The sequence below is a fragment of the Pipistrellus hanaki genome (assembly GCF_964339955.1).
Source record: "Pipistrellus hanaki genome assembly, chromosome: 13".
In the NCBI taxonomy this organism is placed as follows: Eukaryota; Metazoa; Chordata; class Mammalia; order Chiroptera; family Vespertilionidae; genus Pipistrellus; species Pipistrellus hanaki.
Genome location: NC_140515.1, coordinates 20,511,968 through 20,535,500, shown reverse-complemented (window position 1 = coordinate 20,535,500; position 23,533 = coordinate 20,511,968). Strand labels below are relative to the sequence as shown.

The following is a 23,533-nucleotide window of genomic DNA, read 5'->3' as shown; positions in this document are numbered from 1 at the left end:
GCCCTTCTTTAAACTGTGCTAAAGAAACAAACCGCTTCCCGTGAATGCACCCCTGTCATTAGGATAAAAGGAATCAGTGAAGGCCTCTTGACCCTTTTGCACATATTTTTACTAGTCACCTGTTTGTGTACCATGAAGCCATAATCAGAACTGTTACTATCTGCTGTTATTAGGAGACTACGTTTTAGTTTGTCCTCAGACAAATGACACGTTTTTAACTCTTATAAAACCCACAATCATGTTAGGCATTTACCAATCTCAAAGAGCCTAACCCTATGTTTAGATCTAAACCTATTTTAACTTCTGTCGTTTAAATGTAGCACACGTTGACTTGTTTGCTACCTGAGTGTGCACTTAAGGATTGAAGAAAGAATTCCTTGAGCCTAGATCTGCAGCTGACCTCGGCTTTTCTATAGCCCTGGCTTGAAGAAGGTAGTGCCAAAGCTGGCAACGTTTCCCTGGATTCTTAGTTTTTAAATTTCGCATTCAGAAGAAATGGCCGCGGACTACGCACAGGTCATTTCTTCTGACAAAATGGAAATGGGAGGAGACTCATAAATATTTTCCAAACCTCCCCAGCATGGCACACTGTGACATGTGATCAATGGATCCTCATGCTTTGATATGTTACAGCAGGCACTTTCAGGAATGACTTACTGGGTTGTACATCTGATTGAACAACTGCTCAGCTTGCTACATTGCAAAGTTGGGGAGGCATTGAAGCACAGACAGGGAAAGAAGGAAAGATCCAGAAAAACAGCATTAGCTCAACAAATCCAGTGCATTTGCACAGACAAACTTGGTCGTTAAAAAAGAAGAAATTTCAGTTTCTAAACATTCCACAGTGAAAGTGAGAGGCTCTGGGGAAATTGAAATGTTGACTTTGGCTCCTAGAAAAGAATAGCTGGAATAAGAAATTTAAGGTTTGTGTTACTTTCCCTTTCTCAAGTTAAATAACCCATGAAATAAAGAAAGCTGTCCACTTTTGATGATACATGAAGTGCTGGCCTCTAGCAATGAATCAGGAGAAGTACTTTTGGCCAAGCTTGCAATTTATTACCTGAACTTCAAAGATGGTAATAATAAAAGATTAATTAAATCTTATCATTGAATTTATAGCTCTTCTTTTATATTAACACAAGCCTGAATTTTCTATTCAGTCTAACTTTAGAAAAACATAGATCAGCAAACAGCAGGTTAGCAATAGCAAAATATCAGTAAGCAAGACTTTACAGGATTAAGAGTAAATGGGAGAAGTAAAAATTTCAGTCAGCAAGAAGAATGGAGGGAACCAAAATACAGCATTACCCATTGTTCATTACCAATTTCTACTGTTAGTTTGTAATTAATAAAAAAAAAAATCATTTTCAGTGACTTTCCTACTATGATCCAAGTGTTTAAGAATCGGCAATGCTCTCCTGTCTGTGTTGTGTAGAGCGTTCAATGTTTGTGGACTTACATGTACAAAACATTATTTTAAATAGTTCTGTCAAGTTCTGTTTCTCAAACAATTGCATCATTAACATGGGGCCCATCAGCAAGGTGCAGAAGGTAAAATACTGTAGGAAATTTTTGCTTTGCTTTACACTAAGACATGTGCCTTTGAAGAGCCTGAATTTTTTGGTTTATTCAACTTTAATAAAGTAAATAATAACTTTACCATGGCTAAAAAAAAAAAAAATACCCTTTTCAGAAATTAACAAGGAGTGCAAATAAAAACATTTCACATTGCTATTGCTTCTCAATTGATTTCTAGTCATCTAAGGTAAATTTGCTTTCACAAATCGAACACCAAATACTCTTTTGAAAGACAAATCGATCTATGTGTCCCTGACCAGTTCTCCATCCCTAAGTGTCTATTTAAGATGAATGAATGCACTAGTTTATAAAGCACACATATAACTAGTGGCCATGCCTTATTTGGTTAGTTCCATTTTACCAGCCTATCAGTAGAGATTTCCTCCCATGAGGACATTCGATTGCACTGTTTTTAAGACAGGGGGTGGGATGTGTAAGAATAGTTCCTTTTCTGCCTGTAACCACTTTTCATCACAAAGTGTTTAATTAACACAGTGCAGTAAAGGGTTAAAAGCAACTATGTATGTGGAATGTTTTCCACAAACTTTTATATAATCACTCACTTTACTAATTTCAAGAATTGTTTATAAGACAAAAAAACAAATTTAAATCACCATTTGGATTCCATTGTCACTGGCAGACAAGGTTTCTGTTCAGCTAAACACATCTACGTTGTGTAGATTTTTATGGCAAAACTACCTGGACACTCACAAATCATGAGCAAAATTCCACTGGGAATTCATGGTTTATTTATGACATAATAAAACTATTATGTTTTCAGCTTTCATTTAGTAACCCTTTATATTTTATTCACAAGTCACATACCCTTTTATTTAAAGGGAGGCCCAGACACTCCTTAAGCTTTTATAGCTGCTTATTTTTCCATGAGTAAATGATGTGTTTATATGTATATTCACATACTGTTGGCTTATATTTTCAAATATTTCATGTAGATCTCAATTCTTTTTAAGGTGATGGGTACTTGAGGTTTTTACGGAACTATTTATTAGCAGAAATTAAAGACTACTAGAAAAAGTATTTTAAACTTTTGAATTTAGTTGATGCTAGAGAGCCAAAAATAACAAAATAGCATCTGCAGGTTAGGTATGAAAATATTTAAATTATAATTAACTTATTTAATCTCACTATACTATGCATTTAGGAGATACTATAAGCAAAGATTATTTATATACTTAGAAATAAGTTATACTTTCATAAATAAAATAAGTCCTTTAGAGTAAGACAACCATATTTGCTACTTTAATTCTAGTGATGTGGCAGAATATTAAAATATTGTCAGGAATAATGCTAAAATGTTTACAGAGCTTGATTTGTGAGTTTCAGTATATGGCGTCTTCCTGTGTGTTGAAGGAAACCACATGCTCAAAATGATTTCTCGGTCTAACCATGGCTATGTTGAAAGAAACAAAATTGAATTGCATAGATGCTGATTTATTAAACTGGTCAAGTCATATATACATGGAAACCATAAGCATCAATATGTGAACCTCTCCCTTTTAATTCATTACTAGAGGATTTCAAATCTCGTAGATGACTTACACTAAAAGGGAGGGTGTCTAGAGAAATAAACTGTAGAAATAATGTATGGTGTGCCCTCATCTCCATAATGGCTCCTCCGAGTTGATGAAGGTGAGATAGCATGGACCATCAAAGAGAGCCAATGACATCCCCTGTCTCACAGAGTTAGAACCTGCTCTGTGATCACAAAACAGCTCGGTAAATAAAAAGTACATTTCTTGGTATGCACATGCATGTATAACATATTGCAGAACACATGTATATATGTGTCAAGAATGTATATTTACACCCACTGCATGAATAGCCAAGTCACTCTCCAGTTAAACACTCTCAAATGGGCAATTTAAATTCTTCTATTTATTGTTCAAGATTTCTGCTTAACTGGAAATTGCTTGGGAAAAAAAAGTGAGATGTTGAGTAGATTGGGAAACAGATTTTGCAATATAGAGATTTTTCTTGCTGTTTTGTTACAAGGGGATTTGATCTGTATATTTATCTTTTCTGTATCGGTAAGGAGACTTTTTGTTAGTAAGACATTTCTCACGACAATTTCCTAAAATCCCATGGTAAAGTCAACATTGTGTAATCAATCACATTTCAGTTACATATCGCATCCTACAAAATAGCCTATTAAATGTTAAGGTATCCAGAATAATTTCTCCACAGGTATATAATGCTTTCACATCCCTATCGTCCATATCATAGTTTCATAACTTCAGCAAATAAATCCCCATCCAATGGGCTGTGAATTATACAGTCAACTTTTTTTATATGCTTTCTCTCTCTTCTCTCTCTCTCTCTCTCTCTCTCTCTCTCTCTCTCTCTCTTTTTTTTTTTTTTTTAAGATTCATCTCATCCCTATATGTTGTCAAAGGGAAACAAAATGCTTAAACTCATAATGTTATGAGTTTGTGAACAATGAATGCAGACGCACCAAACAACACAGGGAAAGAGTCAAAGGCACGATGCATGATTGGGATGTGCTCCACATAGATGTGCAGCCCGGGGTAGACATGGGAACGCTTTCTTTGCTGCCTTCTTCCCAAAGCCTCACGCAGAACAAGCTCCCTCAGAAAGCAGGGCCAGCTTAGGTCAAATAGAAATAGTCATTCCACAGAGATGCCGGGGCTTGACTATTTTGGTGAACTTCTAGAAATGTAATGTTGTCAGGTAAACTTTGCAAAGTTCCAACAGAAAAACGGGCCTACTTCTAAAAGCAGTAAAAGTTTATCAAAGTATAACCGGGCCCCTGGATTCTTCGGTTGGTCGCAAATATTTCCATTTATCTCTTCTGGTAAGTTGAGATTTGCCCAGAGAGTAATGGCTGGCTTTTATATTTTGTTTTTATTTCCACTACTATTTTCATGTATTTTTTTCAATATTTTTTTTTTTCAGACAGGAAACCTAAGATAATTTTTCAGGTTCACAGACAGATTCGATGCAGACTTCTTAGGAATAAAGTTAAGAGTGTTTAATTCTTTTATCAGCAGACAGAGGAAGATAAGGGGTTTGTTTCCTTTCCTTTCCCATTTTATAAATTCATTGCAAAATGAACATGGTTTTCCTTTTCCTTCGGCCTCACTTACCTTTTTCAACTGCGCTTCCAATTTGCTACATTCTTCTTTCTTTTGTTCGATGGCTATTTCTAGAGATTTTAATTTTGAGTCCCTTTTCAGCCCTGCCGAGGCTAACGAAGATGCGTGCTCCTTGAGGTCAATTAAACTAGACTGCAAGAAAAAGAACACCCGTGAGGAAGGGAAACCCTGCCATGTCTGCCAGCGATGCCTTCTACTTGAATGCATCGATTCTATACATAGCCATAAAGTGTGCGTGAGGCCGAAAGAGTAAATATAGTCTTACTAACGTAACAATGGTCTGCTCTGGCCAGGAAATTAAAGTTGGCCAGCTTACAGAACCGAGCAGGATCTAATTGCAACAGAACCCAATGTGACCGAACGGTGTGGTCAGTAAATGCATGTTTCACGTCTCCAGGTCCTGCTAATGATGTAAGTCCCGAGGTGGTCTTTACATGTCATGGCAAAGCAGACACCCCGAGCCCCCATTTACATTTATTGCTGTCAGGCCGTGCAGACGCTAAGACAAATAGGAAAGAAAATACGTGCTTTAGTGCTTTCCCACCCTCCCTCTCCGAGAAAACCACGCATAAAAGAAACACCCTATTAAGTGGTGATACAATTCCATTTCTTTAGCAGACAAATGGCCAATGGATTTTTCAAACATCTTCTGTGTAATCGAAGACACAATTATTTTAAAATGTAGAGTAGACTTTCTGTCCCAGTCCACCGTAAATCCAGATTCAGCAGATAGAATGAATCTTTCCAGTTCACCTAAATTGGTCCCTTCAATCATGCACACCCAAAAACCAAGGGTTTCCCTGTACAGTCTAAATTCTAAAAAACTAAAGAAAGAAGTAGCCAAAACCGGTTTAGCTCAGTGGATAGAGTGTCAGCCTGAGGACTGAAAGGTCCCAGGTTCAATTCAGGTCAAGGGCATGTACCTTGGTTGTGGGCACATACCCAGTGGGGAGGTGCAAGAGGCAGCTGATAGACATTTCTCTCTCATCAATGTTTCTAACTCTCTGTCCCTCTCTCTTCCTCTCTGTAAAAAATCAATAAAATATATTTTTTTAAAAAGAAATATATATATATATATATATATATATATATATATATATATATATATTTATATTTTTATATAACATTGCTGGCTAGGGCCACGTCCATCACTAAATATGAAATCATTAGCCACATCTAACTATGTGACTAAAATGTTCACGTTTCACCCAGATCAGACAGTGCACATTTCCTATACACTCCTTTGCACCACAGAGGTAGACACTGAGCACTCAGTGCTCTCTCAGTAAGTGATGTTGATACTTTAATTCTGGGCTGCTTCCCGGGCACTGGTACCATCTTGTTGATGAAATGACTACCACCATTCCCCAGCCAGCAGCCCAGCTCCTAGGAACCCTCTGCGGGGCAGGTGAGCCATTCTCATTCTTCAGGTCCGGAACCTGAAGCTCACGTGAGCTACGTGTCTTTTCCGGTGTCACCAGGCTATGAAAGGGAGAGGCAGGTCTCCAACCCAGGTCTCCAGCTCAAACAGCAATGCTCTTGATCATATCACTCCACCAGAAATAAGGAAGGACCTTACACTCCACACATCCTGTCCCGGTGAAGATTGTGACCGCCCCATCTCAATTATAAGCTCCCCGCTGACAGCAATTGCATGTTGTTTTCCAGATAGCTTTTAAACTGCTGGGCATAACAGCTTTGCATGTCAACTCAGCTAGGCTGTGGTCCCCTGTTCTTCCATCAGACCCTAATCTGAGTGTGGCTGTGACGGGATTTGGTAGATGTGACTAACATCTACAGTCAGCTGACGCTAATAAAGGATATTATCCTCCACCACCTGGGTGGGCCTGATCCTAAACGTTGAAAGGTCTAAAGAGCAGAATGGAGGCTTCCCTGAGACAGAAGGAATTCCACCTGTGGAGTGCAGCATCACCTACCCTCGGAGGGTCTCCGGTCTGCCCTTCCTGATGAATTAGGGACTTGCCTCTAAATTTTAAAGTGAACTAGCCCCCCAAAGTATGTAAGCCAATGCCCTGAGACATTGCTTACTGTGGTTACACTTCTTAATACAGTTCTGTTTCTCTGGTGCAAGCTTGACGGACTCTCCCAGCCCGGTGGCAGGCACATTATTATACAGGAACAATAAATGTTTGCTGAAATGCCTGTCTGACATTTGTACAGAGTAGGCACTGTTTACAAAATTATTTTCATTTAAAACTTATGCTCCGCCATGTCATCAAGATCTCGTTTCAAATAGGGGAGTGTGTGTGTGTGCGTGCGTGTGTATGTGTGTGTATGTGTGTGTGTGTGTGTGTGTGTGTGTGTGTGGTGTATTTCAAGGTGCAAACCCATGAAGAACACTTGCCATTGGCGAAGAATGCAGCAAAACTCTGTGCTTCGGTCACTTATCAATACAGTAGTTATAGATGCCCAGGCTGGATGATCAGGAAATAAGAGTAGCAAGAGGATTTGTGTTCTTTATTTTCATATACAAACCGTAATCTCCTCTATAAAGACTTAAATTTTCAGTTTAAATTTTAGGGAGCATAAATTTAGCTTCTGAGTTTCTCCCAAACTCCTATTACTCATCCGTTCTGCCCTTCTCGGATTCCAAACTTAGACTGTACTTTGATTCATACAGAATTATCAGGATCCATTGGTTGAGGGAACAGTTTGCAGGTGAGAAATGGGCAACCCTGCAGTGATGGAGCCGAACAGAGAGAAAGGTCTGGAACAGCCTTGCAGGAGAGGGTGAAGGGGCCATGAACAATGGTGCATGTCTCCGAGTTTTGGAGACTGAATGATGTGCACTGCTGCTTCTCAAACCTCTTCCCCAAAGCACCCATAAGGAAACTGAAGAGTATTGGGTTATAGTCCAGAGCATCCTCTCTATAACCCCCAACAACCAATTTCTTTAAAGTATATTGTTTTACTGTAAAAATGCAGGTGAGATCTGTTTTCTGTTTCCATGTTTGCTCCAACATAAAAATATTATTTTAAATTATTATATTTACCACCATGTGAAAATGATGTCCCAGGAGAGCAGCCACATTTAACCTACACCATTGTGTCCAGCCTGGTACCATATATTTTAACCTGGGGTATTGAGTGACCCATTTGAGATGAATGAAAATCACCCAGCCCCAGGATAAGCACATAAAAGGCCTTCAATGCAATGGAGCTGTTATTATTATTGTTGATGTTTTTGTTGTTCTCTCAAACAAAAAATATCATGGGACAGTGACATCCAGGCCAAGGCATCAAGAAGAATTTCAAGGAGCTACACCACATGCAGCTAGCAGAGGTCTGCATTGAGCACCACCAATGAAGAGAGTTACATATATGTTTTCCTTTGAACTCAGACAGCTTTACCAAATAAGGGTAAGGATGCTCCCCAGCCTTCACAGATGCCCTCACACTTAGTCATTAGTCTCTTGAGGCTGCCATGAATAGGGGTTTCTGAGGACTGTCAACATGGTTTGTTTGTTTCTCCAGACTCACCTCTTTCTCAGTTAGCTCAGCTTGCAAAGCATTGACCTTCTCTTTCAGGTCTTTGTTCTCTTTTCGGAAAGATTCTATCTCTTCTAGTCTTTCCCGATCATCTCTTTCCCGCTGTTCTTTTAAGCGCTCAATAATTCTTTCCTGGGAGGCAATGGCAAAAAAAAAAGTGAAACACCATCAGTATAATATGGCAAGACATGCTATCAAAAGAAATGAGGCAATAAATGTAAGAAATTTTCTACAAGAATCAATACACAAGATACAAGATTAAAATCTGGGTATGTGAAGAGAGGCATAGCAGACGATTAATTCAAGCTTTTGACTTGTTGATGAAAGTTAGCATCATAGAATCACCAGGGATATTGGTGTTCAAACTCAGAGGCTGTTTTGGTTCATGGTGGTGCTTGGAAAATGTCAAGAGCGATCCTAGCAGAGAGTTTCAGGCACCGAGGCTCCAGACCTGCCAGAGCCTTGCTGGCCCCACCCTCTCTGCTGGCCTTCCCATCTGATAGCAGAGACCTTTCCTTGGTTTCCGAAGACTCTTCTCTGAACAGAAAGTGGATTGAAGCAGGACGTAGGACTGACTCAAGTGAAAACTTGAAACAAAATTAAGAATTAGCTGATTGTATATGTGATTGTCCAATGTGTCTTGGAGATGTTCATTTACTTTCAGAATTTTTTCAGTGGTTTATTAGCAATCAGTAGAGACTCCAAAACATTGCTTAAATTCGAGCAAAGTTCACATTGCAACTTTCCCTTACTGAGAGCTTACTATGTGTTAGGTACTATAACCTGCTTGCTTACCTAGTCCTCAGCACAACAGCGAGGTCTGAACCATGGCTACTAGGAACACTGCAGAATGAGGAAACTCAGGCACAGAAAGGTCAACTGACTTATCCAAGGTGGCTCAGCTCACAAGCAGAAGGCCCAGGATGACATCCAGGGATCTCTTAGTCTTAGAAGCCCATGAAAACAGACTGACAGCAACATATGCATGGAGCCATCCAAGGAGATCTGAGGACCTGTCTGCCCTTGACTTTCATACGAAAATAAAATACTATGTTGGCCTGACAGGTGTGGATCAGTTGGTTGAGCATCATCCTATGCATCAAGAGGTCACTGGTTTGATTCCTGGTCAGGTTACATGCCCAGGTTGCAGGCTTAATTGTCAATAGGGGTAATGCAGGAGGTAGCCAATAGATGTTTTCCTCTCTCCCTCTCCCTTCCCCCCCCTCTCTCTAAAATCAATAAAAACACTTTAAAAAAAAATACTACTCTGGTAGACAATGTGTCCCAAACTGAACAACTGATATCAAAATAAGAAACTTTTTACTTTTAAGGAAAATTCCACTTGAGAAAAATTTGAGTTACATTTCTACAATTTGTTTCAAATTACTCAACACATATCTGAACTTGCTTTTTGAAAACATCATTAAAAAATATTGGTGTGGCCCTGGCTGGTTTGGCTCAGTGGATAGAGCGTCAGCCTGGAGACTGAAGGGTCCCAGGTTCCATTCTGGTCGAGGGTACATGCCCAGGTTGTGGGCTTGATCCCCAGTAGGAGGCATGCAGGAGGCAGCCGATCAATGATTTTCTCTCATCACTGATGTTTCTATCTCTCTCTCTCCCTCTCCCTTCCTCTCCCTTCCTCTCTGAAATCAATAAAAAAAATATTTTTTTAAATATTGGTGTGGCCATGATACTTAAATATCCCAATATTATCTTTTATATTTTTGTAAGCACATAGTACAAGACAATTCCCGATGCATAAGGCAATGGAGACTGGTTGTTAATGCAGAGGGAAGCTAGCTGGAACACTGAGTCTGTGATTTAAGATCCCCCAGGGAAGCAACTGTTCTACCTCAATGACAATAATTTATGTATCTAATGCTTTCAAGAAGGGGAAAAACTACCATTTTTTTTTACAATTATTTAAAAATACTTTAAAATGAAGGATATTATTACAATAGTGGGGGTAGAAATAGAAAAAAATGAGTCATTAATAGCCTATATTTGTTTCTTCTTGATTCCAGTTACAGTCCTATTTTACTCTGTCTGTGACACTGGTAAGTGGATGATTATGTGCTTATAAAAATATAAAAGATAATATTGGGATATTTAAGTGTCATTGCCACACCAATATTTAAAAAAATATTTTTTATTGATTTCAGAGAGGAAGGGAGAGGGAGAGAGAGAGAGAGATAGAAACATCAGTGATGAGAGAAAATCATTGATCGGCTGCCTCCTGCATGCCTCCTACTGGGGATCAAGCCCACAACCTGGGCATGTACCCTTGACCAGAATGGAACCTGGGACCCTTCAGTCTCCAGGCTGACGCTCTACCCACTGAGCCAAACCAGGTATGTGATCTACAAAAGAAGGAAATGTCCTCAGTGTAGGGGTAGACTCTCAAGGGCTTTTAACAATTTCAGCAACTGAGCCCTTGCTGCCTTTTGCCTACACTTAATGCAAAAGCCTTCGAGCCGGTCACATGGTCACCTGGCCACCAGGCCCTCTCCATCTCATCACGTCCACCGCAAACTGATGGTGTCACCTCACTATTTGGAAGCCTTCCCAAGAACCACTCTGGCCTGGTCATGTGGCATTTATTCCCACTCAGCACCCTTCACATGGCTTCCAGCATGCCCATCCTCCCGGGCCAGCTTCTCACATCCAAAGGGCTGGGCAAACTGTCTGGCATACACCAGGCAATTAAAAAGGCTGATGGGAGAAGTAAGGACTCAAACGAGGGGTCATCTTGTCTTCCAAGGAAGGGAAATAAAACGAAGTACGTGTGTTAACATCCGGAAGGTGTCCGAGTCATTTGGAGATCAGGTTGATTTTGCTCTAAGCACTTGTGCTATTGACTGGGCATTGATGACAAAAAAAATCAGCAAGCAGTGTAACATTTTTAAGTGTTATTGATGATTCAATACTCCAAAATATTTCTCCGTCAATCACAAAACTAATTTAACTGTCAGCCGCACAGGGCCAGATGTCAAAAACATGTGTTAAAAAGCCCTAATATGCCATGATCTACTTGATTAACAGCTAACTTGTAGAAATTCCAACAATGTGTTCTTGTTTTAGTCTTATTTGCATTGGCAAGTGTTCCTGGTGCTCTCCTCCGGCTCAGCGCGGTCTAATCTATTTGTGCTTTATCACTGGATGGAACTGAACTGCAGTGGCCTCCGGCCCTGCTATCTGCTTTTCTCCGCTGCTTATCTGCCATGTGGCCACAGCAAGGCTTGGGAGACCACTTTACAAACACCAGGGGTTCTGTCTGCTGAGCTTCTGTGTGTCAATCCTCGGACTAAGTCATACTCAATCTTAACTTGCTAAGTGGCATTATTTTTTTCACACTCCGAATATTTGAGTAAGTTCCTGGAAATGAAAAGGAACCAACCACACACTCCATGGGATGTAATAATCCAAGTGGAATGGTGAATAATGCCTACCAGGTTCTATTCAATGGCCAAAAGACAGCGAGTAATTCAATGTTCTGATGGCTCTGTAATGTTTAATTAATCATTTTATTTTTTGCACTGTGTCGGCGTTCAAGAGGATCTGTTCAATTCTGTGTGGATAAAATTAGATCTTATGAGGGAAAGGCCATTAAAGGACATGGTGATGTTAAAAGCACAAATATCAGAATGGTTGAGATTAAGTCCTGTTCCATCACCTGTGAGCTGAGTGGCCTTAGAATCCTAACATGGGGTAGGCAACAAAGTCGCAACCACGGGCCAGGTAAGAACCTAAGAGACTTCTAGGAGTGCTGGCTCAGAAGTTAGCTTGTGCTACAGTTGATTAGTGATGTCTGCCCAGGGCTCAGGAATGGCCAATGGCGCTGCACATGCACCAAATTTTTAATTTCTGGGTCAATCATTTTCCCTCACTGAGCCCTCTGCCCATCTTACAATGGAAGAAGAACATAGATGTAGTGTCTCTCAAAGTGTGGTCACTGACCATGTGCATCAGAATCACTGCTTGTTAAAAATCACCAGTTCCTGGCCCCACAGCAGAGCAATTAAATCAGAATTGCCAGGAAATGGAACCCTGGAAACCATTTCTTAAAGAAGCTCCTAAGTGATAAGATTATTTGGATGCACTCCGAAGTTTGATACCCATTGATACCCATTGGGATAAATACTTAAATTTACTATTCTTTGCCCCATGATAGAGGACCTTACCATTTCTTAGTGTTTTTGTCTGTGCTTTTCAAGTATGCTAGCTTTGTGGTTGTGGCACCATCTGAAAATTCCCTCTAAATAAATCTCTCTGTTTGCTTTTACTTTTTATTACTGGGAAAGGCAAAAGAGTCGATGCAAATAAGGTTTCCAAGCTCACAGCTCACAGGTCAAAGCTGGCCCCCAAAGCTATTTGATTTGGCTTGAACATTGTAATTTTTGAAAATCTGAACGTGAATGTTGTGAGACAGGTCAAGGACTCTCCAGCTCACCACAGTTACCAATAGTCCCTACTGCCTCACACCAAACCCACTTCCCTCTTTTTTGTTCCCTGCCAGGCCCTCTGAGACATCTAAGCTCTCAACTCCTCATCTATGGTGCAATTCAGCTTTCATGTGCCTGAGACTGAGGCCCAGCAAGCTGAACAATTACGGTCCAGGCAGGGCCCCAAAGGGACCGGAACTTAGCGATCAGCTCATTTAGACATGCATCTTGAAAATACAGCACTAGCAGACACAGAAGAAGGTAGCCCCTCTTGGTGCTATTATCAGGTAGTGGAGGCAGTTTGAGGGGCCAGACTCCCACAGACCTCAGCTTCCTTCCCAGTCATCCCCTCGGCCTCAAAGGAAGTGCTTAAGGAAGGGAGTAGTTTCAGATTTGGGAATTCATTGGGATTTAAACTAGAATAAATCAAATCTTAATAGAGCCGAGGGAAAAAAAATGATAAAACCCTGCCAAGAATTCACGACATGGAAAATTATATGGTATATGTTTACTTCTGTAAATTTGGAGAAAGAAATTTGGAGAAAGAAAACAAGTAGGCTGACATCCTATCGCTCAAAAACTGCAAAAGGGAGACATAATCACTAATAGTTCTGAACCAGCATTCCCTCGTTCAGATTTTACAAACAAAACTACTGCAGGGAGCTTTGGCAATACATTCGCAAAGCTAAAAATAGAAGAATATCTTTCCCTGAAAAGCCATTATGTTTACTCTTAAAAGTCTTCAAATAAAATCATCTATCTTATAACTTAACCTAAAGTGATAATCTTATCATTTTAATAAGGAACGTGAAAGCTAGCTAGCCATAGAATAGGACTATATTTTTCAGCCCCTGTATTTCTCACATAGATCAGTGGCCCTCGGACTAGGGAACATAAAGATGACCTGGGTGCTGGCTAACGTGCAGATGCCCAGTCCCTACTTGAGCTGCCCATTCAGTCAGCATAGGTGCTGCCTAATAACTTAGATTTTCAACATGCACCTCCTGGTAATTCCGAAGTAGAAGTCAAAGAAGACTTCTTGAAGACACACTGGTTTACAGAACTGGGGGCCATTTAACCGAATTTTCCCATCCCACAAATGGGAATGTGAGATCCTGGGAAAGAGTTCCTTGACCTCTGCAATCCCATGTATTTACTTATTGATTGTCTGACTCTCCTTCACCCTCATTAGAATCTAACCTCCATGACAGCCTGAATTTTTACCCATATTCTCTGCAGCAACTCCACTGCCCACAGCAATGCCTGTCATCTGGTGGGATCTCACTCAATCCACCTCCGCTGAGCACTCCCCCGTGCACGTATCATTATCCCAGGCAGGGGGAAGGCGAGCTAACCACACATAAATAACACCCAAATATGGGTGCACTTCTTGGGCTTGGAGTCCAGCAGAGAAGACCGATTAATCACGTAGGCATAGATAAAAGCACAATTAAGATTGTGGCATGAGCTCGGGGAAGTTCACGGTATCCATGAGAACACAGGAAAGATTTTACTGATGAGGCTTCCCTACGAAAGTAAGTAGTAAAATAATAACAACAGCTGTAATTTATTATACCTATCATTCTAAACAAGAACAGAGAAAGAAACTGAGGAAGTGTAAGGTGAAGTAACTAGCCCAGTGTATAAATGGATTTGAAGCCAGGCAGTCTGACTCCAATGCCCACACTCTTAACTACTATGGGATATAGCTTCTCAGGAAACTGAGCTCTCAGAAAAAAGGAATCAAGTCTGCAGAGAGTAAAGAACATGCTAGGATGAGTGACAGCATGTGCAAAGGGCCTGAGGCATGGCACACTTGAAAAATCGAGAAGATCAGTCTAGCTAGCACAGGGGGAAAAGGGAAAGAGAGATAGGGGGTGAGTCTGGAAAGAAAGGAAAGAAGGAAGAAAGAAAAGGAGGAAGGAAGTGGGGGATAATACAAGGGAGAAAGGGCAAAGGAGAAGGAAAGAGAAAATGGAGTAAGACAGACAGATAAGAGCCAGATCAGATGGAGGGATGGGCTGTATGGACCAGGTCAAGGGTTTTACTTTTTATCATCCAAGAACAAGGACAAGCAGGGCCAAAGGGGAGGTGCTCGGCTTGCATTTCCAAAGGACACCCTTGGCTTCAGTGAGAGGAGGCTACTGCAGAGGGCTAGCAGGGGAGTGGGCGGCCCAGGTGGGCCTGGGGGCAGTGTGAGTGCAGGGAGAAAAGAGGGTTCATTTAAATGCATTTGCAACATCTCCTCCCAACCGTGATTCCCTGAATCCTGATAGCCCTGCTTCGTCCAAGCTCACCTTCTCTGACAAGGCCTCCTCGAGCGTCGCCAGGGCAGTGTCGGTGTTACTGGAATCTGTCTGCAAGGACTTCACTCTGTCCTTCAGATTGGTCAGCTGTTTGTCTTTATCCCTAAGTTGTTCTTGCAAGTTTTCAATCTGAAAATAAAGATCACCGTAGTTAATGCATAGGTTACTACACATCCAGAGCCAAGAATCCTGAAGTGAATGTGTTTAAAAACATAGATTTCTGAGATGACGGGAACTGACCGCATTCCGAGGTTACAGTCTGACTTAGAATGAATGCTGTTTGGATGAGGCCTCCCTTCTCCCACATAATTCATGCTTTGCATTTAAAGGATGCTACCGAAGAGCGGAATACCAACCTCCATACAGATGCAAGCCCTCTAGACATGTCAACACTATTATTTCTATCTGTTTCTATCCCCTCCACCAGCCCTCGAAGTCTCTCCTCCAGAGACCTCGGCGCCGTGCAGCGAATCGGAGAAACACAACATACGGGATTTGTTCACTCGGTGAACACAATGGGTACCCAGTCTGCGCCCGGCAGCGTATCAGGGTACAGCAGAACCCGTGTAGTCATTCACTCACTCCTGTACTCAGCATTAAACCCTGTGATATGCCAAACGTTGTCAAGTGGCTGTTTCAAAAGAAACCACATGAAAAGCCAAGTAGGTTATCACCAGTAGACTGTTAATGGGAGGAACTTGTGATATAAATCAAATGTAACAAGTACTAAACACTCCATTTGGCAACTAAGTCATGTGCTGGCAACCTACCAGGCACTTTCATCCACTATCTGCAGCCTGAAATAAACACGCCGAAGAGCCGGCTATAACGCCTGCCCGCCCGGGAGCGGCAGCCAGGACCTTGCAGCGGGCATCGGGAGCATTATCATTCATGCTTTTATTCTCTGCTTTCAAACCATGTATTTCTTATCTCAGGATTAAAAAGGAAAAAAAAAAAAAAACCTCCACTGTACAAACAATTTATTCGTATTAAGGGTTTTAAAATGACAAGGAAAAATAGCAGTACAACTCTCAGATAAGTACATTCAAAATATTTGTGTTCTGCACACCCAGGCTTTCTCAGGAAATCATTCCAAAGGCATGTCTCACAATGTGTGACTCAAACAAATTTTTGGATTACTTGATCCGTTTAGCATGAATCTGGAGTGGCACTACGCATAACGACCTTCCTAGCAGCAATTAGGAGGCCTAGAGGGTGACTGCGGAGGTGGCAGCAGTAGCAGCATCAAAATAGTTCTGAAAACAAAGACAGTGATGCTGCTGACCCTCAGCCTGCAGGGGGAGACTTGGCGAACTTTTCCAATGGTTACAGGGTAGTGGGAGAGCAGAAATGGGCTTTCTCTCCTTTCATTCTCCCTTCCCTCCTTCCTATATTCCTTTCTCCCTTCTTTCTTCTTCTTTTTTTTTTTTCCTTTTTTCCATTTGCCAATGTATCTTTACTAAGACATGTTTTCCGCCTTGAGACACATATCCTGGAAACTCAGGTTACAGATCAAATAATTAAGCTTCTCCATCAAAATGCAATGTGGCTGAAGCCGGTTTGGCTCAGTGGATAGAGCTTGGTCTGCGGACTGAAAGGTCTCAGGTTCAATTCCGGTCAAGGGCATGTACCTTGGGTTACGGGCACATATCCCCAGTAGGAGGTATGCAGGAGGCAGTTGATCGGTGTTTCTCTCTCATCGATGTTTCTAACTCTCTCTCCCTCTCTCTTCCTCTCTGTAAAAAAATCAATAATATATATATATATATATATATATATATATATATATATATATATATATATATATATATATATTAAATGCAATGTGTCCCTATCCAGCCACAACTGTGAGAATTCACTGTCCCTCCATGGAAAACAGAAAAAAGCATCATCATCTGCAGTCAAAACAGAGGCTTATGCACCACAAGCAAATATCTGAGTGAGCACAAATATGGACGGTTACATGTCAAACTGATGGTTGTTATAGAGAAGAAGCCAGCAACCGAGGGGCCTGACTCTTCCCACAGTGCATGTTACTGTTTGGAGTACACACATCCCCACAGATACATGTGTGTAGGCATGTATGTACAAATCCATGGTGGTTCCGACCAAACCGATTAGACACACCTTGTCCAACCTGCAAGGCAGTGCCCCAGACAGGGTGGAGGGACCTTCTCTCAGGACAGCAGCCCTGGGGCTTCCAGCACTGGAAACACAGGCTAATGGAGTCTGGCTGCAAGCCTCTGTGGGAACCCTGGGGCCTCCCCCCAAATTACCAGAAAAACAAAGGAGGTTGAGGATTAGAGGTCCTCCTGGAGGTGGGAGGTAAGAGTTGAAGAAATGTGGGCTGGTGAGACCTGGGACACACAACTGGCATATCTATTTATCTCACACCTAAGAACCAACAGAAGAGCCGACGCTGTCACAAGCCGGACTGAGTGACAGCTGTGGAATTTGTAGAGCAAGGGGCGCACCATTATAAGCAATGATGCACAGAGACTCCAAGAATGATCTCAATAGGGAAGCACACAGGGCAGAACAGTGTGGAAAATACAGTCTCTGTGTAAAAAAAATAAAAATCTTTAAATACACAATTATGTAGCTACTGAAATTAAAATATTTTTTGGGGGGAGAAGAAACATAAGAAACTTTACAGTGCTTAACTTTATGTAGAAGAAGGATCTAGGGTGCAGAAGGTAGAAGGGAGTTTCTGTTTCTCATTTTTTGTGCCACTCTATAGTTTCGGCTTGAATTTTCTAACCATGTGGGTTTTATTAATCTTTAATGCCAACTGAGATTATCTGACTGGTGAGATTACGGGTTATCTTTAGTTGATATTTGTATATAAAAATAACGTTATATATAAAAGTAAATAACAAATAATTATGTAAACAACAAATGCCCACTTAAAATTAAATTGTCCAAGTTTCTAACAATTACAGATTGTTGATTCATTTAAGACATTATGCACATATTTAAAATCACATTTGCATACAAATGCCACTAAACAGAAATAGTAGAATGCAAATGGGGGAAGAGGGAAGCAGAATGTAAAATAACATGTTTGTTAAAAAAAAAAAAAGTTTTTACATAGAAAAAAATACATATATAAAAGAAAATCACTACCATGCTATTTTTTTTAGTAATGGTGTGACTAATGAATTCAATGTTCTTCTTCACACTTTCCTACTTCTGCCCTGAACATAGTAAACAGGAGGCTGGGAAGCCAGGGTGAGGGGAAAAAGCCCAGAAGGATGCCCAAAGTTTTGATGCAAATGCTAATGCAGACACTGTGGCCTCAGTCGCTGAATACCAGCAACTGAGCACGAACCCAGCTGTCACTGACCACTGGACACCACCCCAGCCCTGCAGTCATGCAGCCCATGACCTAGACCTTGCAATCTCTGCAGCAGTCCCTCACACTCCCAACCTCCCAGCCACTCTGGGGCAGATACACCTAAGGGACAGAATGTAGGTTAAGGCACAGAGTCCACCTGCAAAGGAATCTGAGCAACCGCGTGTTGCCATTTTCAAGTCCAGCATGAGAGCCCCTTTCATAAGCTCAGGGGGAAGTGCAAGCAGAGATAGCCAAAAACTGACCCATACCCACAACAGCGGGGGAGCGCCCCTGTGTTAGCTCCTGAACCCACAAACTACACCACCCAGGAGGAATTACCGTATTTTTCCGTGTATAAGACAACCCCCACTTTTCCAATCCAAAATTAAGAAATCAATATTTTAAATATTTTGCTGGTTTTCCTCTTCAGGACTTCTTCTTTTTTTGACATCTTAGGGAGTTGTTCTTCCTGTTTTCTCCACTGTCTGATCCCACAGTAGGAGGAGGTCCAAATTGTCTCTTTACAGCTCTACTACCATGCTCTTCTGCATAGCTGACTACATTCAGTTTGAATTTTGCAGAGTAAGACGATCACTTACTGGTATTTATCTTTTTATTTTTTGACATCTTTATGGGCTCAAAACACTCCACCCCTGTTGCATCTAGGCACTCTCCACCTCCACCTCCAATTACGGCATTACCTGATGTCAGTAACAATAGGCTTGTGATTGGAGGAAGCCCATTTGACAAGGTATGGGCAGCTACACACCCATGAGGCTCCCTCCTTGGCTGATTTCCATGTATAAGACTCCCCTCAATTTTCAGTCTAATGATTTTAGGGGGGAAAAAGAGCATCTTTTACAACGGGAAAAAAAATGGTATTCTGAACTATATCTCTATGAAGCTCTCATAGGGTTATATATCTAAGCTATGATTCAGACATTTGGCCAAATGTGGTTCATGCAACCCTTTGTTACCAGACTGTGATAAGAAAATTATTACAGACAGAGAGAGTGTCTGAATATTCAAGATCATGGGGGATGGACTTCTTACTTTGAGCAATATATAGACCAGGTGAGATGTTTTTGAACACATGTGTCATATATGGCCAGAACCACACAGTGATCATACACAGTAGGACCACATATTGTTACATGACAGATTGGAAATTAAAAAAAATAAATAAATTGCTTGGAAAGCACAAATATGTAGGCCTACTAATCTCTCAAAGCTTCTGAAATACCTTCCTATTCTCTCTTTTTTTAAATTGTGGTATAAGACACATAACAAAATTCACCATTTTAAACCATTTTTAACATACAGATCAGTAACATCAGTACCTTCATGTTGTGTAGTCATCACCACATCCATCTATCTAGTCTGCATTCGGTTCTGCACAGGTGTATTTCAAGTATAGAACCAGCAAAGTCAAGGTAGAGAACAATCCCATCACCACACAGATGCCCTGGGCTGCCCTTTTTATCACTCCACCCACTCATCCCCTGCCTCTGCCCCATCCCCAACCCCCGGCAGCCATGACTCTGTCCTCCATTTCTATAATGTTGTTATCCCACAAATGTTACATAAATGACCTGTGGGACTGGCTTTCAGCACGGTTCTCTGGAAATCCATCCTCTTCATTGCTAAGTAATATTCTATGATGTGGATGTTCCAGATTGTTGAATGATTCACCTATTAAAGCATAATGTTGTTTCGAGTTGGGGCTATTACAAATCAGCTACTGTGTACATTCACATTGAAATTTTTTCTATGAATGCAGGTCTTCATTTTTCTGGGATAATGCCAGAGAGCCACTGCCGGGTCATGTGGGAACCGAGCGATTTTAGTTGTATAAGCAACTTCCAAACTTCTCCAGAGTGGCCACACCATTTTACATTCTCGCCCGCTATGTGTGAATGTGCTGGTCTCCCTACATTATCTACCTTCTGGTGTTGTCACTATTTTTTATGTTAGGAATTCCACATATCACTGTAGTTTCCTTTGCATTTCTCTAATGACTAGTGATAGTAAGCATCTCTTCATATGCTTAGTTGCCATCTGTAGATCCTCTTCAGTAAATTTGCTCATGTCCTTTGCACATTTTCATTGGATGTTTTTACTGCTGACTTTTGACAGATCTTTATATGTTCCAGATACCAATTCCTTGTCAGATATAAGACTTACAATTATTTTCTGTATTATTTCCCAGACTGTAGCTTGTCTTTTATCCTTTTAACAGGCTATTTCACAGCAGAGAAAGTCCAGCTTGTCATCCTTTGCTTTGTGGGTCATGCTTTTTATGTCCATTCTATGAAATTGTTATCAAGCCCTAGATTCTGAAGATTTTAACCTATATTTTTTTCTAATAAGTGTATGGTTTTCTGTTTTACATTTAAGTCCATGATCCACTTTGAGTTCACTTCCATTAGGTGTGAAGTTTAGGCCAATATTCAAAATAATCAATTAGGCATATTTGCATGAGTGTGCTCCTGAATTCTCCACTTTTTCTATTGATCCATGTTTCTGTCTCTCTAACAATACCACACTGTCTTGCTTATGGTAGATATAAAGGTTAATACGAGTATAGTGATACGGTACATACCATCTTAATATCTCTCTCTTTTTTTTAAAGATTGTTTTAGTTAAACTTGGGCTTGTGCTTTCCCCACCCTCCCCCCAAAAAATTATAATAAGCTTGTCTATGTAAATAAAAACCTTTGTCAAAATTTTGATTGGAACTTCATTAAACCTAGTCAATTTTTTTAGAGTTGACACCTTTACTATGTTGAGTCTTCCAAACCATGATTACAGTACATTTCAACCTGCTTAAGTCTTTTCTGATTTCTTTCATTAATATTTTGTAAATCTCAGAATAAAGATGCTGTACATGCTTTGGTACTTTGGTTTTATAGTTTTAGCCTCTACATATTCATTGTGGAGATAGAGTTAATTTTTGTGAGTGAGCTTGTATCTTGAGAATTTACTGAACTCATTTACTCATTGTAGGAGGGTTTTTCTGTTTTTCCCATTCAATTATACCATGGGATTTTCTATGTAGACAATCATGTCATCTGCAAAAAAGGAGAAAACTTTGGAGTGCATGTTGCATAAAAGTGATGAGAGTAGATATCCTTGCCTTGGTCCTAAACTTAGGGGAAACATATTTAGTCTTAATGATGAACGATAGATATTAGGTATAAATTTTCTTGCAGATATCCTTTATCAAGTTGATGTGGTTTCCCTCTATTCCTAACTTGCTAAGATTTTTTTTATCATGAATAGGTGTTGAATTCTGTAAAATGCTTTTTCTATATTAATATGACCATATATTTTTTAACCTGTTCATATATTGGATTATAATGATTATGACTTTTGAATGTTGAACCAGCCTTGCATACCTGGGATAAAGCTCACTTTATCATAGTATATATTATTATTTTAATAGATGTTTGCTTTTGATTTCTATTATTTTGTTGAGAATTTTTGTTATCTCAGTTCATGAGAGATAGTGGTCAATACTTTTAGATTGTGGGGGTTTGTGGGTTGTTGTTTTGAATTGTCTTTTTCTATTATTAATATAGAAGATATCCCGGCCTCAAAAATTAGCTGGAAAATATTCCCTCTTCTCTTTTCAGTATAAGACTGAGTAAAATTAGTGTTAATTCTGTTTGGCAATGATCTCCAGTGAAGCTATCTAGGCTTAGAAGTTGCTTTTTCAAGAACTTTTAATTAGACATTCAATTCATTTAATGGGTATAAAACTATTCAAGTTCTTTATTTCATCTTTTTTGAGTTTTGATAGTATAATTTCTGGATTGCTGAGAAATTATGCCATTTCTAATACATTGTCAAATGTATGAGTATAAAGTTGTCTGTAATATACTCCTACATGCCAATGACTATGGAATCATAATATCTCCTATTTCTGATAATGGGGATTTATATTTTATTTTATCTTTGTCAGTGTTGCTACTGGTTTATCAATTTTGCTGATTTTTCTCTCCAAAACAGCAGTTTTTAATCTTATTGAGTTTTTTTATTATTTATGTTTTTAATTTTATGTATTTCTGCTTTATTTTTATTATTTACTTGCTTTAGATTAATTTTCTTTTTCCTTTTTTTTGTTTATTGAGGTAAGAACGTTGATTATTCATTTGTGATCTTTCCTCTTTTCTAATATAAACATTTGATGCTATAAACTTTCCTGTCAACACTGCTATAGCTGCATCCCCAACATTTTGATATTGTATTTTCATTTCCACTCAGTTACATGTATAGTTTTCCTTTGATACTTCAAAACACGGATTATGTAGTTTCTTTGAACCATGAATTATTTCTAGATTCTTATGTCTTTCTATTATTGCTTTCTAGTTTGATTTCATTATGGTCACAGAAGATATTCTAGGAATTCAATTCTTCTAAATATGTTGAGGTTTGTTTTACAACCCAGAGTATGATCTATCTTGGTAAATGTTACATGTGCACTTGAAATAAATGTAGTCTGCAATTGTTGGGTGGAGTGTTCTATAAATGTCAATTAGCTCTTATTAGTTGGTAAGAATTCACTTTTTCTGTATCTTTGCTAATTTTCTGTAATTCGTTTATCAATTACTGATTTTGCGGTGGTGAAGTCCCAAACTATATATAATTTTTTGTCTATATCTCCTTTCAGTTCTATCAATTTCTATCTCAGATATTTTGAAACTCTTTTGTTTGCTCCATACACATTCAGGATTGCTATTTCATCCTGGTGGATTGCTTCCTTTATTATGTCATAATGTCACCCATTGTCTCTAGTAATTTTCTTTGCTATGAAGACTACCTTATCTGATATTAACTTAGCCACTCCTATTTTAAATTAATGTAAATGTGACATATTTTTTTTTATTATTTTTACTTTCAACCTATGTCAGTGTATTTGAAGTGAACTTCTTATAGACCTCATATAGCTGTATATATGTAACTTTATATACAGCTATATGAGGTCTAGTAATTTTTTGTTTATTTCCTCTGTTTGCTCCTCCATTTCTCTTACATTCCTGAGGCTTACTTGAAATATTTTTAGGATTTTCTCTTTGTTTATTAAGTTTTACATTTTTTTAGCAATTGCTGTGTACAATAGAGTTTACATATGCAGCATATCACAACCTAATGCTATAAATACCTTAGCAATCCAAATGGCGTATTGAAATTGAACTTCCTTTAAGATCTTCATACCTTTTCCCC

At 39.7% G+C, this 23,533-nt stretch overlaps 1 protein-coding gene across 19 annotated transcripts in view; it reads right to left on the bottom strand.

The window, feature by feature from the left end:
- Positions 1–23,533, bottom strand: part of ERC2 (ELKS/RAB6-interacting/CAST family member 2) — an 877,102-nt gene that overhangs the window by 458,917 nt on the left and 394,652 nt on the right. For 16 of the 19 annotated variants that reach the window (XR_014796702.1, XR_014796703.1, XR_014796704.1 and 13 more), the window contains 4 exons: positions 14,962–15,099; positions 8,214–8,354; positions 4,704–4,844; positions 658–693 (listed from right to left, as the gene is read on the bottom strand). Coding sequence is in view for 16 of the 19 variants with exons in the window: in XM_084903110.1 (XP_084759236.1) it covers positions 658–693; positions 4,704–4,844; positions 8,214–8,354; positions 14,962–15,099 (456 nt within the window). In the remaining 3 variants the exon portion in view is untranslated. The remainder of the gene's footprint in view (positions 1–657; positions 694–4,703; positions 4,845–8,213; positions 8,355–14,961; positions 15,100–23,533) is intronic. The other 3 variants (XM_084903108.1, XM_084903109.1, XM_084903100.1) reach the window with 1 other exon arrangement.